The sequence below is a fragment of the Primulina eburnea genome, chromosome 6, assembly GCF_022965805.1.
Source record: "Primulina eburnea isolate SZY01 chromosome 6, ASM2296580v1, whole genome shotgun sequence".
NCBI lineage: Eukaryota > Viridiplantae > Streptophyta > Magnoliopsida > Lamiales > Gesneriaceae > Primulina > Primulina eburnea.
This window is the reverse complement of record NC_133106.1, coordinates 28,501,036-28,514,750: the sequence shown is the minus strand read 5'-3', so window position 1 is coordinate 28,514,750 and position 13,715 is coordinate 28,501,036. Positions and strand designations below refer to the sequence as shown.

General features: G+C 39.6%; 2 protein-coding genes across 3 annotated transcripts; one reads left to right on the top strand and one right to left on the bottom strand.

Moving 5' to 3' along the window:
- Nucleotides 1-2,091: 2,091 nt before the first annotated feature.
- Nucleotides 2,092-3,004, top strand: LOC140834068 (uncharacterized). The gene is made up of 2 exons (XM_073198687.1): nucleotides 2,092-2,528; nucleotides 2,661-3,004. Exons 1-2 carry the CDS (start codon nucleotides 2,169-2,171, stop codon nucleotides 2,850-2,852), a joined length of 552 nt encoding a protein of 183 aa, XP_073054788.1. The 5' UTR covers nucleotides 2,092-2,168; the 3' UTR covers nucleotides 2,853-3,004.
- Nucleotides 3,005-4,439: 1,435 nt separating this feature from the next.
- LOC140834067 (pumilio homolog 2-like) lies at nucleotides 4,440-13,374 on the bottom strand. 2 transcript variants are annotated; one of them, XM_073198685.1, is made up of 10 exons: nucleotides 12,974-13,374; nucleotides 12,130-12,856; nucleotides 9,564-11,083; nucleotides 9,334-9,475; nucleotides 9,112-9,219; nucleotides 8,694-8,906; nucleotides 8,492-8,602; nucleotides 7,951-8,145; nucleotides 5,514-5,688; nucleotides 4,440-4,875 (listed from the first exon to the last, which is right to left on the bottom strand). In XM_073198685.1, the coding sequence occupies exons 2-10, from the start codon at nucleotides 12,763-12,765 to the stop codon at nucleotides 4,838-4,840; spliced, it is 3,138 nt and encodes a 1,045-aa protein (XP_073054786.1). In that variant the 5' UTR covers nucleotides 12,766-12,856; nucleotides 12,974-13,374; the 3' UTR covers nucleotides 4,440-4,837. The 2 variants fall into 2 exon arrangements, with proteins under 2 accessions (XP_073054786.1, XP_073054787.1); XM_073198686.1 differs by having other exon boundaries at nucleotides 13,062-13,374.
- Nucleotides 13,375-13,715: the final 341 nt, after the last annotated feature.

Sequence of the window (13,715 nt, the reverse complement as noted above, 5' to 3'; positions counted from 1 at the left end):
GGCGTGGCGTGGCGTGGCGTGGCGAAGGCGATGGGGCGAGCTGGTGCTCGGGAGCTGGGCGAGCATGTGGCGCTCCGGCGCGCGGCGAGGAGACGCTAGGCGGGCGAGGGCGAGCTGGCGATCGGGCGAGCCGGAGCGGCGGGCGATGGCGAGAGCGGCAGGCGAGGGGCGAGCTGGTGCTCCGGCGAGGGCGAGGGCGAGGGCGAGAGCGGCGAGCTGGTGCTCGGGCGAGCTGGAGCGGCGGGCGAGGGCGAGAGCGGCAGGCGAGGGGCGAGCTGGTGCCCAGGCAAGGGCGAGAGTGGCAGGCGAGGGGGGAGCTGGTGCTCGGGCGAGCAGGCGCTCGGGCGAGCGAGAGCGGCGGGCGAGCGAGAGCGGCAGGCGAGGGGCGAGCTGGTGCTCGGGCGAGCCGGCGCTCGGGCGAGCGAGAGCGGCGGGCGAGGGCGAGAGCGGCAGGCGAGGGCGAGAGCGGCAGGCGAGGGGCGAGCGGGTGCTCGGGCGAGCGGGAGTGGCGGGCGAGCTGCGGGGCGCGGGCGAGCAGGCGTGGCGAAGGCGATGGGGCGAGCTGGGCGAGCGTGTGGCGCTCGGGCGCGCGGCGAGCAGACGCTCGGCGGGCGAGGGCGAGGCGCGCAAGGGCGAACGCACGCTGCTGGGGCTGGCGTGCAGGCGGCGAGGGCTGTGCTTGAGCGAGGTGATGGTGAGGTGATGATGAAGCGGTGCTAGGATTACGATTTGATTTGTTTCCAAATTTTTGGGGACTGACGAATGGCTGGAAGATAATGCAAAACTCGCACCCGGTAACCCGAGGACAGCACGACTAATCGAACTTCGAACCTGCGATTCAGTTCGACTCGGGAGGGGGAGACTGGTGATACCTCGTGGATGGGCCCGCTACCCCTGGCCCATCCCAAGCCCAAATGAAAGACAAGCCCATCAAGGGCCCAGGTATTCTCCTATAAATACCAGGTTTGAGTGTTCAGTTCAGGCATTCAATTCACTATATTGTTTTCAGCAGCGCCCTTAGCTGCTCCCCCCATATATCCTCAGTCACTGACTTGCGCGTCAGAGGGGCTACGCCAGGACACCCTCCTGGCCCCCTCTTAACGGTCTTTTTCTTGATTTCAGGCTCAGGGTCATCTTAAAGCTCACGTCTGAACTAGTGACGCTCGTTGGGATCGGACCCTAAATTTCCCGTGAGTATCAATATATATATACGCACACACTAATTACATTTATATAAAATAATTATGTAATAAATTTTGTTAATTTATTGGAGTTTTTTTGTTAGAAAATATTTTATTTGAATTTATTTATCCACTATTTCTAGTAAACTTTGTGAATGCCCCTTTGTGGGTGTAATAATTGTTTTTGTATGATAGAGCGATCGAATCGTGGTGCTTGAACTGCAGTGTGGTTTAAAATATTTATGTTGCACCATTACCACCAGCTGTACATTTTGGTAAAGCAGCAAGCGCCCTTAGGTTTTCGAGGCATTGGATTCTCACCTACCAATTCAGAGTGCACCCATTCCTATGGAAAAAGGAAGTATAGTTAGCTCAGCACCAATCAAGAATGTCCACGGCATTCCAAGAATTGTTGTTATAAGTTCGTTACCAAAGTTACATATATAATTTTTTTGTTTCAGATTTAAGTTCAAATGAAAATAACTAGTCCTAAAAGTTTAAGTTTTTTTTTTAAAAAAAAAGAAAACTTGAACAAATTAACATACATAACTAATTTAATTTACGATAATTTACTTACAATCATTCTAATACGTAATCAAATAATTTTTTTAATTCCCCCTATCTATTGTCAATTGCTATTTTTTAAAAATAAAGACTTCATGCACTAATTATTTATGGAGCTTAAAATTTAAAATGGATTATCCAATAGGGGAAGTTGGTGAAAAATCTCTAATCAAAATATTTCTTTGAGTTCACTCCCTACCCACAAAATTGTGGTACTATATCATACAAAATGTGGTACACTTCATGTGGAAATGTTGTACTAAAAAAGTACCTAAGGACTGAACACAAAAAAAAATGACGGCTGGAGACTGAACCCAAATTTCCCGAAAAATGAACTTATCCCTCGTAAAAAATAGAAGAAAACAAGCCCATCGCCACAGCCAGCGAGAAGGGAATGTGGAAGCATTACTAGTGGAAGTGAACATGGCCGCATTAGCCGCACCGTTATCTCCAACTCCACTCTCTCTCATTCTCGACCATAAATCTCTTCAATTCATCTCACCAAAGTGCTCGTTTTCTCCATTGTTAACCTCTGCACTTGAATCTCCAACTAACCATTCTTCGAGAAGAAGATCCCATAACCTCAGTTTTCCAAACGCGGTTTGTCAAAAACCCAACAAAAGTTGGAGACTCTGCGCAACTGGTGGGATCTTCTCTCTTTCAGAAGCAATCCCAGATGCTATTCCTGAAGAAATAGTTCCCACGAGCGGTGATGGAGTTTCCACCGTCGTATCAGGTCTTCTTTTTGTCGCCTTCGTTGGCTTAACCGTTCTTACAATAGGGGTACGATTTTCACTTCCAAGATCTTACGATATTGTTGTTGAATTTCACTTGTTTTGGTCAAAAGTTTTCATCTTGGCAAGTGTATTGTGTTTTAATTTCTGAATGAATGGATGGATGGTTTGTGGTTGTCAGATCATCTACATAGCTGTGACAGATTTCTTGCAGAAGAGGGAGAGGGAGAAGTTTGAGAAAGAAGAAGCTGCTCAGAAGAAGAAAAATGGTAAGAGGAGGAAAATTGGAGTCAGAGCTAGAGCCGGGCCTAGGGGATTCGGGCAGAAGATGAAAGAAGGCGATGATGATAATGATGCAGTTGCAGCAGATTGAAAATATTTTGCAGAGATTTTTTAGGGTTTGGTTTCGGTATATTTGTTTCCATTAAGTAGCGTGAACTAAGTATCTTTTGTTTGATTGTTCATCCTTTGTGAGATAATGTGAAATCAAAGTAAATTGCAATGCAACAACCATTCATTTTTTTCTCCTTTGTTCACCAATATGACAATCATATAGCATATCTTACTTCTTGTGCCTGACATAATTTTCGGTTTGCATCTACATTTTAGAATCTTGTGCTTCCGAAGATCTTGCTTCGATGAGGCGAGGTCTTACGCGTGGTATTCGGAACAGTTGTGCCCTTTTTGTGCCCTTAATAAGGATATTGGCACTTGCATCAACAATGAGTTAGAACTTAATGAGTTACTAGTTAACGATGAAACTATAACCACATGTGTAAACTTCTACTTCTTCGTTAAAAGACTTAAAGTATTAAGTTTTCTCCTTTACTCTGAAGTCTAACCATTCACTCTGTAATATGTTATCAACAGAAATGTGAGTGCCACTGAGAATCAAGGAGATGTGAGCTTACGTTAAGAAAACTCTTTGATTCCATCTTATTAGGAAGGTCTCCAAGAGCTATGAACCAAGGATACACTGCTGACTGGAATTTGAGATGTTATGTCAGTTCTACTTAATCCTAAAAGTTTTTTTTTTTGGTTTATTTCATACTTCATTGGATTAAAATCAAGTAGGAGCCTACGTTGAAGGAGATTTTACTCATTTCGTGACCAAATGACTTCGACCTTTTGTTTTTCAATCTTTAATATATTCCAGACATTGCTTATCCAGTCCGTTTGGGAGGCACTGAAACTAGCCAAGTACATAGCATACTGAAGATTGAAAAACTTTCCATCCTCTGACAAGCTTGTGCACTAGATTCCAAACTGCCCAAGACTGATTCTTGAAAGAAATGAAGATAGGTTTGGCAATATTTGAAAAAACATTCGGTTCTATTTATTGATTCAGTCAAGTTGTCTTGAGAATTCATGGAAACATGCACAAGGGCATCTATAGAGGTGCTCTTTCTCAGATTTCTGAGAAAATGTGCAGGAACAGGCAAGATGTTCTGATTTGTGAAAACATTTCTTAAAACCAGGTGATTTCCTATACAAAATGGTCCGTTTCTGCCCCCTCCCCTCTCCCACAATAAACAAAAAAATTGATTCTGCCGCTGCTGAAGACAATATTGTTGGACTCAGCCCCACGCCGGAGCAGCCCGAATGACCTTCAATCCCGGAGTTTAGGGCACCACATACAGTTTCAAGAAACAAGAAACAATGGATCACTACAATGATAACATTCCATGCAACATTATTGTGTTCACATGCAAAACAAATTATGTACATTTTGATTTCAGATTCACAAATCCCTTTTCGGCAGTTGTTTTAGAGTAGTGGGATTAAAATGAATTCTTAACAACAATATCCAGATTCCCAGTGGAGAAAAGCCACCATCTAGAATAGGTCAACTTCCACACAAGTACGGATCCAAAATACCAAACTCCCCAGAAGCCACACAAGAACACATTATATCAGAATAAACATGCACACTGAGGTTTTAATACTAAGCAATGAAATATATAATAGAGAAATTTGAAGGGCTTGACATATACTTTGGCCAAGTAAGAAAATTGTTGTAGTACGTACCATACACGGCATCGCTCGGCCTTAAACCTAGAAAACCAATTTAATGTTTTTGTACAGTAACGTAGCGCACTGTAAACTACCTCACCTTTTTTATATATATTACACCCTCAGCATTTGTAACTCTTCTACGGGGCATCAGGAATATTAGACATCTGAGCCTCAGCTTGCTAGACTCTATGTATATAAACTTACGAACTAAACAATGTACATTTTTAGTACAGGCATTAACTTTATTTGCAATCACATCATACCATCTCGAAAGAAAGACGAGAGAGGTAGCTCAAACTAGCCTCGGTTAGCTGTACAACAAAGTTCTTCCCTACGACATTTTTAAGCCGGATACGCCGACTGTGCAGCAATTCTCCTCTCTGTAAGAACAAACAAGGCCAGAGTTCATTTCATAGTGGTAAAAGTCGACAGGAATACAGTAAAGTCAGATCATTAAAAAATCAGGAAAAAAAGTCGCCAGATTTTGAATTCGGCGGACAAGACTTAACATAGAATACAAATTTATCAAGTTCAGATTTTTATTATGCATGTTTGAGGTAAAAACACAATAGCAGTTTTACACTTGAGAATAACAGTAAAAAAAACACTTATTTTTAATTTTTTACACAGAAGCGCTTGTAAGCTATAATAAGCCCTTTAAGGCACTATTTTTAGCTTCTTGATTTTGACATTTCAATCGCTCTAAAAATTATTACAACATTACCAAACATCAACTCTTATTATAAAAGGGTATATTTAGAAAAAGCTTGTCCATCAGAATGCATACATCTATTAGTTTATTTTTTTTGGGGTCGGAAGGAATTGCTCCCCATACATTCACTTCCAAAAAAAATTCTCATGTAACAATAGCTTGAAGAAGCAGCAATCTTTTAGTCCTCTGAAAATGTGAGAAAGAGATCATGTTTGGAGTACCAGAGAATTTAAGTTGATCAACCAAATTGTTTTTTAAGGAAAAAAATCAAAAAAATATATTAAAAGTTAGGTTATGCATGCATACCCCCAGCAGCAACTAGTTTCTCTACACGGGCTACGATGTGCTTCCCATATGTATACTTCTTCAATGCATTCAAATGTACTCTTATTCTTGACATGATATGTTCACGCTCTTGATCACTACAAGTTTCGAGAACTTTCTGTACAACATAATTTGCGAACTGATCTTTCATCATAGCCTGGTAATAGAGAAAAAAGAATGACAAGTAAAAATCATAGCCTGGTAATAGAGAAAAAAAAATGACTAGTAAAAATAAGGATTTGGATAAGAATATCGTAAACAATCACCAGAAAAACCTGCCTTTTCTCACGAAAACATTGGATATACCTCAGACTAGCGACATGCCGACACCTAAAAACCCGCCATTCTTGCACAGGAAAAATATCTGACTCTCTCGATTCTCACTAATTAGATTGACGATTTATTTTTCATCGCTTTCATAATCATAATCCCTACTAAGAAGCCCATGATTTATAGCACATCAAATAGCATAATCATTTGACAGTTTTATGGTTGTAATCATATATAAAATAGACGTAAAACAAGCAAACTTACAAAGAACGTATTTACTTCGTATAATAAAAATATAGCAACTAAACACAACTTCATTTAACTACCAATTTGCACAAATATCACAACATTCACAATATGTGGTTTAGCATAAGATTATAGAAAAACAGAAGAAGGTGGTATATTTTCCTTACTATTATTAGAATCACAGACAAGAAACAAAGTGATAACACTCCTCATCGGCACATATAGCGCGTATCCCCACCAAGAAAAAAACATTCCGGTGTGACTACCATCAATTACCTTCAAATTTAATTGTTTAGCAATAAAAAAAGTGGTCATCAGACCGACAGATTTCCCGTTTATTCCTTCCCAACTTCCTTTCCTCGCCACCAACAAATGACAGAAAAAGTTGAACAGAAGGTGGTTCTATCGTCGCTTCTATCGCTAACATTTGAAAACATTACTGAAAAGCCTTTTTTTAAAGCAAACATTTGATATTTTGAATTATTTTCCCCCCTTTCCGTACATCTTCATCATCTCCACCAAGAAAACCATCTATGCATCTATCCGGAGATGAAAATTATTATTGAAAACATAGATGTCAAATGCGCTCACTTCTGCGCTTAAGCACAAAGCACCACGAGCACTAGGCCTGCACTTTGGAGCTCTCAGAAGTGAATGCTTCAACCCAAAGCGTAACGCGTGCTTAATTGCACTTGAGAGAAAAGTGCTCACTTTTTTTTAACTTCTGCATAGTGAGAAATCGCACTTTTAAGCGCGCCCTTCTCTGCCCTCTCCTTTGGTAAGAATCTTCTCTTCTTTTATATCAATATTTGTTTTGTTTACATTTTATCAATTTATGGATTGATTATTATGATTTTCAGTATGTTAATTTTCAATCATGCAAGATTCTAAAATTCGTCAGGTGTTAGTCGGGCGCCAAACCATTGCCTAGGCTGGATCACAACATAATAAATTAAATACTATAACTCAAATACAGTAACATCAAATTTAAAATGCGTTCAAAATCATACAACTAATAGAATATCATATATTTACTTAACTTCTCCAAAATTTTCAAATTCTTTGTCAATGGACACAAATTCAATATCATCACTGTGGTCATCCTCTTCTTCTTCAGACGTAATATCACTAGGGGTGGATTTTCGGTATATCGTGGCAAAAATATCGATATCAAAAATTCATACCGGTACCGATACCGAAATTCCGAAATTTTTCTATGGAAAAAATTCACAACAATACCATAATGATACCGAAAAAAAATTCGATATACCGAAAAAATGTGGTATACCTAAAAAAATGTCGGTACGGTATGATTATTTTTCGGTAATTTCGGTATTTTTCCCACCCCTAAATATCACCCTCGTGAAGTTCTCACTCTAGATCGCAGATGAAGATGAAATTTGATGTGTTAAGAGCAAGCCAACAAATCTCATTTCTTATTGGACTTTAAAAAATTACATTCCATCTTTTAAATTGGGCTTTTAATAACTTTTTAAAAACATAAACAAAAACAAAACTAAGACTTGACAATCTTTACAGCCTGAGGATATTTTTGCTTATTAATTGGACATCCATATACCAATATAATTAGTATTCGCAGGACAAATAACTTCTATAGAAGGAAAATATATTACAGATCTAAACACTTAACAAATATTTGGTACACTAAGGCGTACAATTTTATCCAAGCCAACAAATTGTCAACTAATTATAAGTTTATAACTACACGCGGTTATATCTTTCTCAGTTCCCAAACCAAGGAACTACCACAAAAATACAATCTCAAACCCCTTCAAACATCATTATCATAAAACCATGCTGTGAAAAGTGAGAAATACTCTCAGACTTATGGTTGACTGACTTGACTCACTGAAATTAAATTTGGAGAAACTAAAACTAGTACCTGAAGAGGCTCATTTTCATCTGTTGTTCCCAGCATCTCGTTCACCAACAGTTGGCGTTCGTTTTGATCTCCAAAAGTCAAGCATTTCTCAACAACATTTGACGCAAACTTCTGCTGGCTCATTTGAACTATATTTCCAGCCAGTTCCTGAATTATGGTCGATCGCTCGAGTGGTTTTCCATGCTCCAGCACATGCTATTAGATTACAAAAACTAATTTTTGTGAACTGTGATTAAAAAAAGGAGCAAATACATGTATCTACCAGCAGCGAGAGTGCAATATTAGAGCATGAATATAAGCTAATAGATTGCCCATCCAAACTCATTAGACATAAATTACTAATTAAATTTTTATTTCTTCTTCAGTCAACATTATTTTTGCCTGTCCTTGGTTAGGAGGGGATAAAAGGTAAAATCGAACAGTAACACAAATAAATACTTCAGACACAAAAAGATACAGATACAAGATAAGAACATAAATTTTATGTAAATAGTCTATGAAAATTCACATGGATTTCCAAATTCATAGAAGATTCATGAACCTGAACAACATAATTGCCATACTGATCCTGTGCCAACATGCTTACAGATCCCAGAATCTCGTCCATCACTATTCTTTGGGTATTTTCATCACTGCAATGCTCCAGAACACGCTGCCAAATAGAATGTGTACCTCAATCTACACACTTAAGCTACTTAATAAGGTGAAAGCATAAAATTCAAAACATGCCACAATAATCTAACCTGTATCACTCGACATCCATATGGATGTGTCGCGAGGGTTACCACTTGGTCAAAAAACGTAGACACAATAAACTGAATGTGCTCCTCTGGAACACACTCAATGCATTTCTGAATGACATGATTCCCATTTTGATCTCGTACACATCGCATCACGTTCCCATCTAGCTCTCCAACCATCTTTATCTTCTGATCCACATCGACGACCTCAATTGCCTTAATAATCAGACAACGTTACGTTTCAATTAGCCATGACATGCTTACAAAAAATATACAGCAAAGAAACTAAGAATTGGCCATAAATGATACAGAACTGCTTTTACTTCCATGTCGTGTCTTGGGATTCAATAATTAACCACAGAATAATTAGATATAGATTTTCAGGAGCAATAATTGTTAAAGACAGGGAATTCTGAATGACCTTCTGTATCACCCGACAACCATACATTTGAAGGCTCAAGGTAAGAACATGTCCAAAAAGCTTGCAAGCCAATTCTCTTCTTTGGGTTGCCATTCCATGCTCAAAAAACTGGGAAGACCGTAATATTAGCAGATTATATGAATTAACGAAGTCCAAGCACCAGCTGTGATGACTAAAGTAGAACAAAAATCATCAACTGTATGAATAAACATGGACTGGTACCTTTTGGATTACATAGTTACCGAAAACATCAGTCATCAGTGTAAGAGATTCAGGAAAAATTTCCTGGAAAACCATGTTTTTTTCTTCAGTTGTGGCAGTTTCAAGCTTTTGCTGTATGAACCGGCTCCCGTATTGATCCGCACTAATCATGGTCATAAAGATTGACGCATTGAAAAATGCAGATATGAATGAAATTAATAATTCGAGGCTATTCAATCAAAAACTTGTACCTGAACTCAACAACATGACCAACAATCTCAGAAAGTTCGAAGCATTTGGCTTTGTTGCTCTTAAACTCCTCCAGTAGAGACGAAGCAAACCTAGTGTCCATGTTATCCAAGTGCCATGGATTCATTATACCCCCAGCAACATTCCTCATCCCACCAGCAAATCTCGTGTTGAACTCACCATGCCTCATAGGGCTCCCAGGTCCTCCAGGAGAATTAGGGATCATGGGGTTTGCCAGGGGACTTCCAGGATATGACAATCCAATCCCAAACGCTGGATTTCCATAATAGCCATGAGGACTAGAACCGCTGTTCTTGCCACCTAAGGAGGCACCATACTGTGATTTCTGTGGAGCTACCAAATTGCCAAGATAAGCCTTTTGGAGAAGGTCTATGTAGGAATTACCCATGTAGTTCCTATCCAAAGAGGGATCATTAAGAGCTCCAGCTTGTGCAGCAGCATATTCAGCTGTCCTCAAGTATTGCAGATACAAAGGGTCAACAAAAGGTGCTTGCAGCGCACTCCCTGCCATTTGATTTCCCATTCTGCCAAGGTTCTGCTCACTGGTGGCAGCATTAAGATTCGATCCTCCAAGAATCCTAGAGTCTAACCCTGGTACAGCCATAGCAGCAGCAGCTGCTGCAGCAGCATTCTCAAACAAAGGAGGATAACTAGAGCTTCCCAGCTGGCCTGAAATTGGACTCATAGGATAGCCACTGATTCCATAATTCGAGAATGATGAATTTGGGCTGCCCAAGTGCTGATACGGAGAATGCACACCAACCCCACCATTAACTCCAGTATTGGAAGATCCTTTCCCATATGAGGTATTGGAAGGAACACCATTTTTCTGCAGCTCAGTATGAAGCGAAGTGTTACTGAGATCTGACCCACCACCATTGTTAAGACCAGTTTCATAATTGGTCATTTTACCCGACTGGGGAACAGAAGACATATTAAATTGCCCAGTTTCAGGTTTCTTGGCATAAGCACGCTGATTCATGCTATTCGGGCCACCCTGAAGATTAAAAGGGTAATTTTTATGATCTGCAACAACTTCGTTCATTCGAGATGAGAAATTGTTCTCCTCGTCTATTACACCATTTGAAAGATTCATGCCAGATAAAGCAGCAACTAGATCTGCAGATTCATTCGTGTGAGAAGATACACCATTAAAAGAGTTTGGACTACTGATATTTCTTTTTTCAGAATTGCTCACCCTACCTCCTCCAATAGGAGTTAGGCAGGGACTAGGAGCTCTTGTAATGCGTTGAGGATCAGGAGTAGAGCTTCTTGATAAGGATGCCCCAAGAGCTGCAGCATAAGAATAGGACGCAGGAGGTCCAGAATGTTGTGAAGCAGATGACCCCTGAATATTTAAACTATTGCGCATAGGGTCTAACGATGTCAAATCACGACGCAAATGAGCTAACTCGGCCTCCACTGAATTCTCATCAAATGCATTCCTGCTAGCTGGGCGTGAAAGGTGCCCAGAAACTGGAGTAGTGCGGGTCAAGTCATCCTACAAAGATATCACGTACTTTAATCAAAGAAAACGTAAAGGGACAGAGGAGGGAGAGCATAATTTGGAATCACAAAAAGCAACATCAAATCAAAACATGTTGCGGACTAGTAATCCTGCCATATTGGAGGAACCCGAAAATGTACGGGCATCTGCGTATTAAAGATTCATACATAAAAATGCCAGAGAAAAATTGTAGCATTCAAGTCCATCAAGTCAAAAAATGAACATGAATTTGAAAATGCATCACTTGGTGATTCACATCCATGGCTACTGAAATGGAGAATGTACAAGCTATTGACAGCAGGATCTAACAAGTTCTTGCAAACAAAACATTTTATTTGTTTAAGCAAGCGATTTCTAAATCAGCCATCACAACAGTAGGAAACATGAAAATGAAAAACGAGCCAAAAGAATTAAATTCAAACCGCAAAAAGTTTGGACTACTGCAGCAAATATGTTTGATGGACAAGTGCTACAAATATAGTACGATGATCAACCAACTGGAAAGTGAAACTAATATAATGTTACGTAGCTTGAAAAGTTAATTTTCAGATGTAAAAATACACTATCATAAAAACAGTATTTCATTCACCATGCCTATGCAAATCTGGTTGCGATTAATGGCAAAAATAACAATGAACTATATAATCCGAAAAAAACGGAAGACTCCAAACTCTTTAATTAGATCAAACTAACTTATCTCAAGTATTTAATGCAAACACATAAATGAACGTGTAAAAAATAAGAATTCATATTCTGTCAATAGCCAGTCCTACTCCGTCCAGTCACTCATTCATCTCTGGATTTACATCATCTCAATGAAAACAAAGCATATCCCTTGTAAATAAATTAAATAAGTAGTTGAGAATAGGGAAAACATAGCACATTCACATGGTTGACGATAGAATATCCAGAAAATCTTCAAGCATAAAAATCTAGGAAGTTAGTATTTCCAACTATCAGCACACCAAACATCACAATAAAACATGAATCTCCGCCTGGGGTCCTGGTATTAAAAAGGCCACCAAATTCTAGTAACTCACTTGAAACATCTCAGCGATACTCTTCTGCTTGTTACCAAGTCCTAATCCAGGCAAACCAATTAGTCCATCCCCACCCCACTCCACAGCACCCTGCAGTTTTTCCTTCTCACTCTCATCCTCTAGCTTCTTTGAATTGAACCCTGGTGGATTTGAAAACAAATACCTCCCACCACTCCCACTGTCATTCCTACTATGCACCTTCCTCCTATCCCCAATTGCAGAATTCCCACCTTGCAACCTCTGTGCAAACCGCCAATCTTCTTTGGACATCATAGGAGGCGGCAGCCTCGGGTTCAAGTTGACGTTTGTGTAATAATAAGATAAATAAGCAGGATCAGACCTGAGTTCCTCGTCGGACATGAAACCATCACCATCTTTAATTCTATCAAAGTCAGCAAAAGATGAATGGCCTCCACCACCAACATCATGGTTGAACAGCCCACCAACGGCACTCAAAGAGCCCTCAACAGTAGGCGGAGCTGATCCACTCCTATACAAACTCAGCTCCCTTTCACGGTCATCCACCTCCTGTCTCCGCTGTTCACGAAGCAACAAGCCCAACTCCTTCTCCAAATCATCACCAAAGGAACTTTCATTGTTTTCTAGCATTGGTCTCCTACCCATATCAGATAACATACTTATTCACAGATCGAAAACCCAAATTGTTCACTTCTTCATCCCACGAAAGGCAGAGACTGACTTTAAGCTGAAGCCGGCATCGTACAACCTAGAAAGCAATCAAAACAGAAAATTCCATTAATCGAACAATAAAACGAATAAAAAAACCCCACGAGCACAAATTAAAACATCGAATCTTTAATCTCATAAAAATCCAGTCTTTCACATTCAAGACTCACGAAAAACTCCACTCTCGAAGAAGAAACCAAGATCATCAAAGCTTGACGCAGCTCAACCACGCAGGAACTACTTACTTTCACCACAGATTCAAGGCCGGGAAAACAAAACAATCAATCACAAAGCAAGAGCTCATATTTTCTCGCTTCAAGTTTCAAGAAAAGCAGCAATCACAGTGTTCCAATTGAAACAAAGAACAAAAATTCAGCTGAACCCACAAGGGAGTTGGGTGAGGCTTTGTGTACATAGCAGAGTGATGAAAGAGAGGGCCACAAGAACTTATAAAGAGAGAAGATCAATCTGACGGCGAATTTTTCTTACGAGGACCCCTTTAGGGTTTGGTTTTCAAACTACTATTGCCCAAAGAGCGTCAGATTTGTATTATTATTACAAGCAACTTCATTTTATCTTAACAAAGATTCTTGATTTTATAGCAACCATGCAAACTTAATAATATACAAAGAATCACATATAATTTAAATTTCTAGTAATAATAATTATATATTTCATTACTTATTCTGAAGTGAAGAAAAATAATTAATAGAAAGCATAATATACAAAACGGAAAATATTTAAAAAATTAATCTATAATATATTTTTTCGTTAAAATAATATCAGAAGTTAAAATTACGAGTCATTAACCGAAGATAATAGTACTCGTGATGCAAACACATTGCGTCAACATAGTATATTAATCGAAACCGAATTTATAGCCAAATTGGTTTCATCTG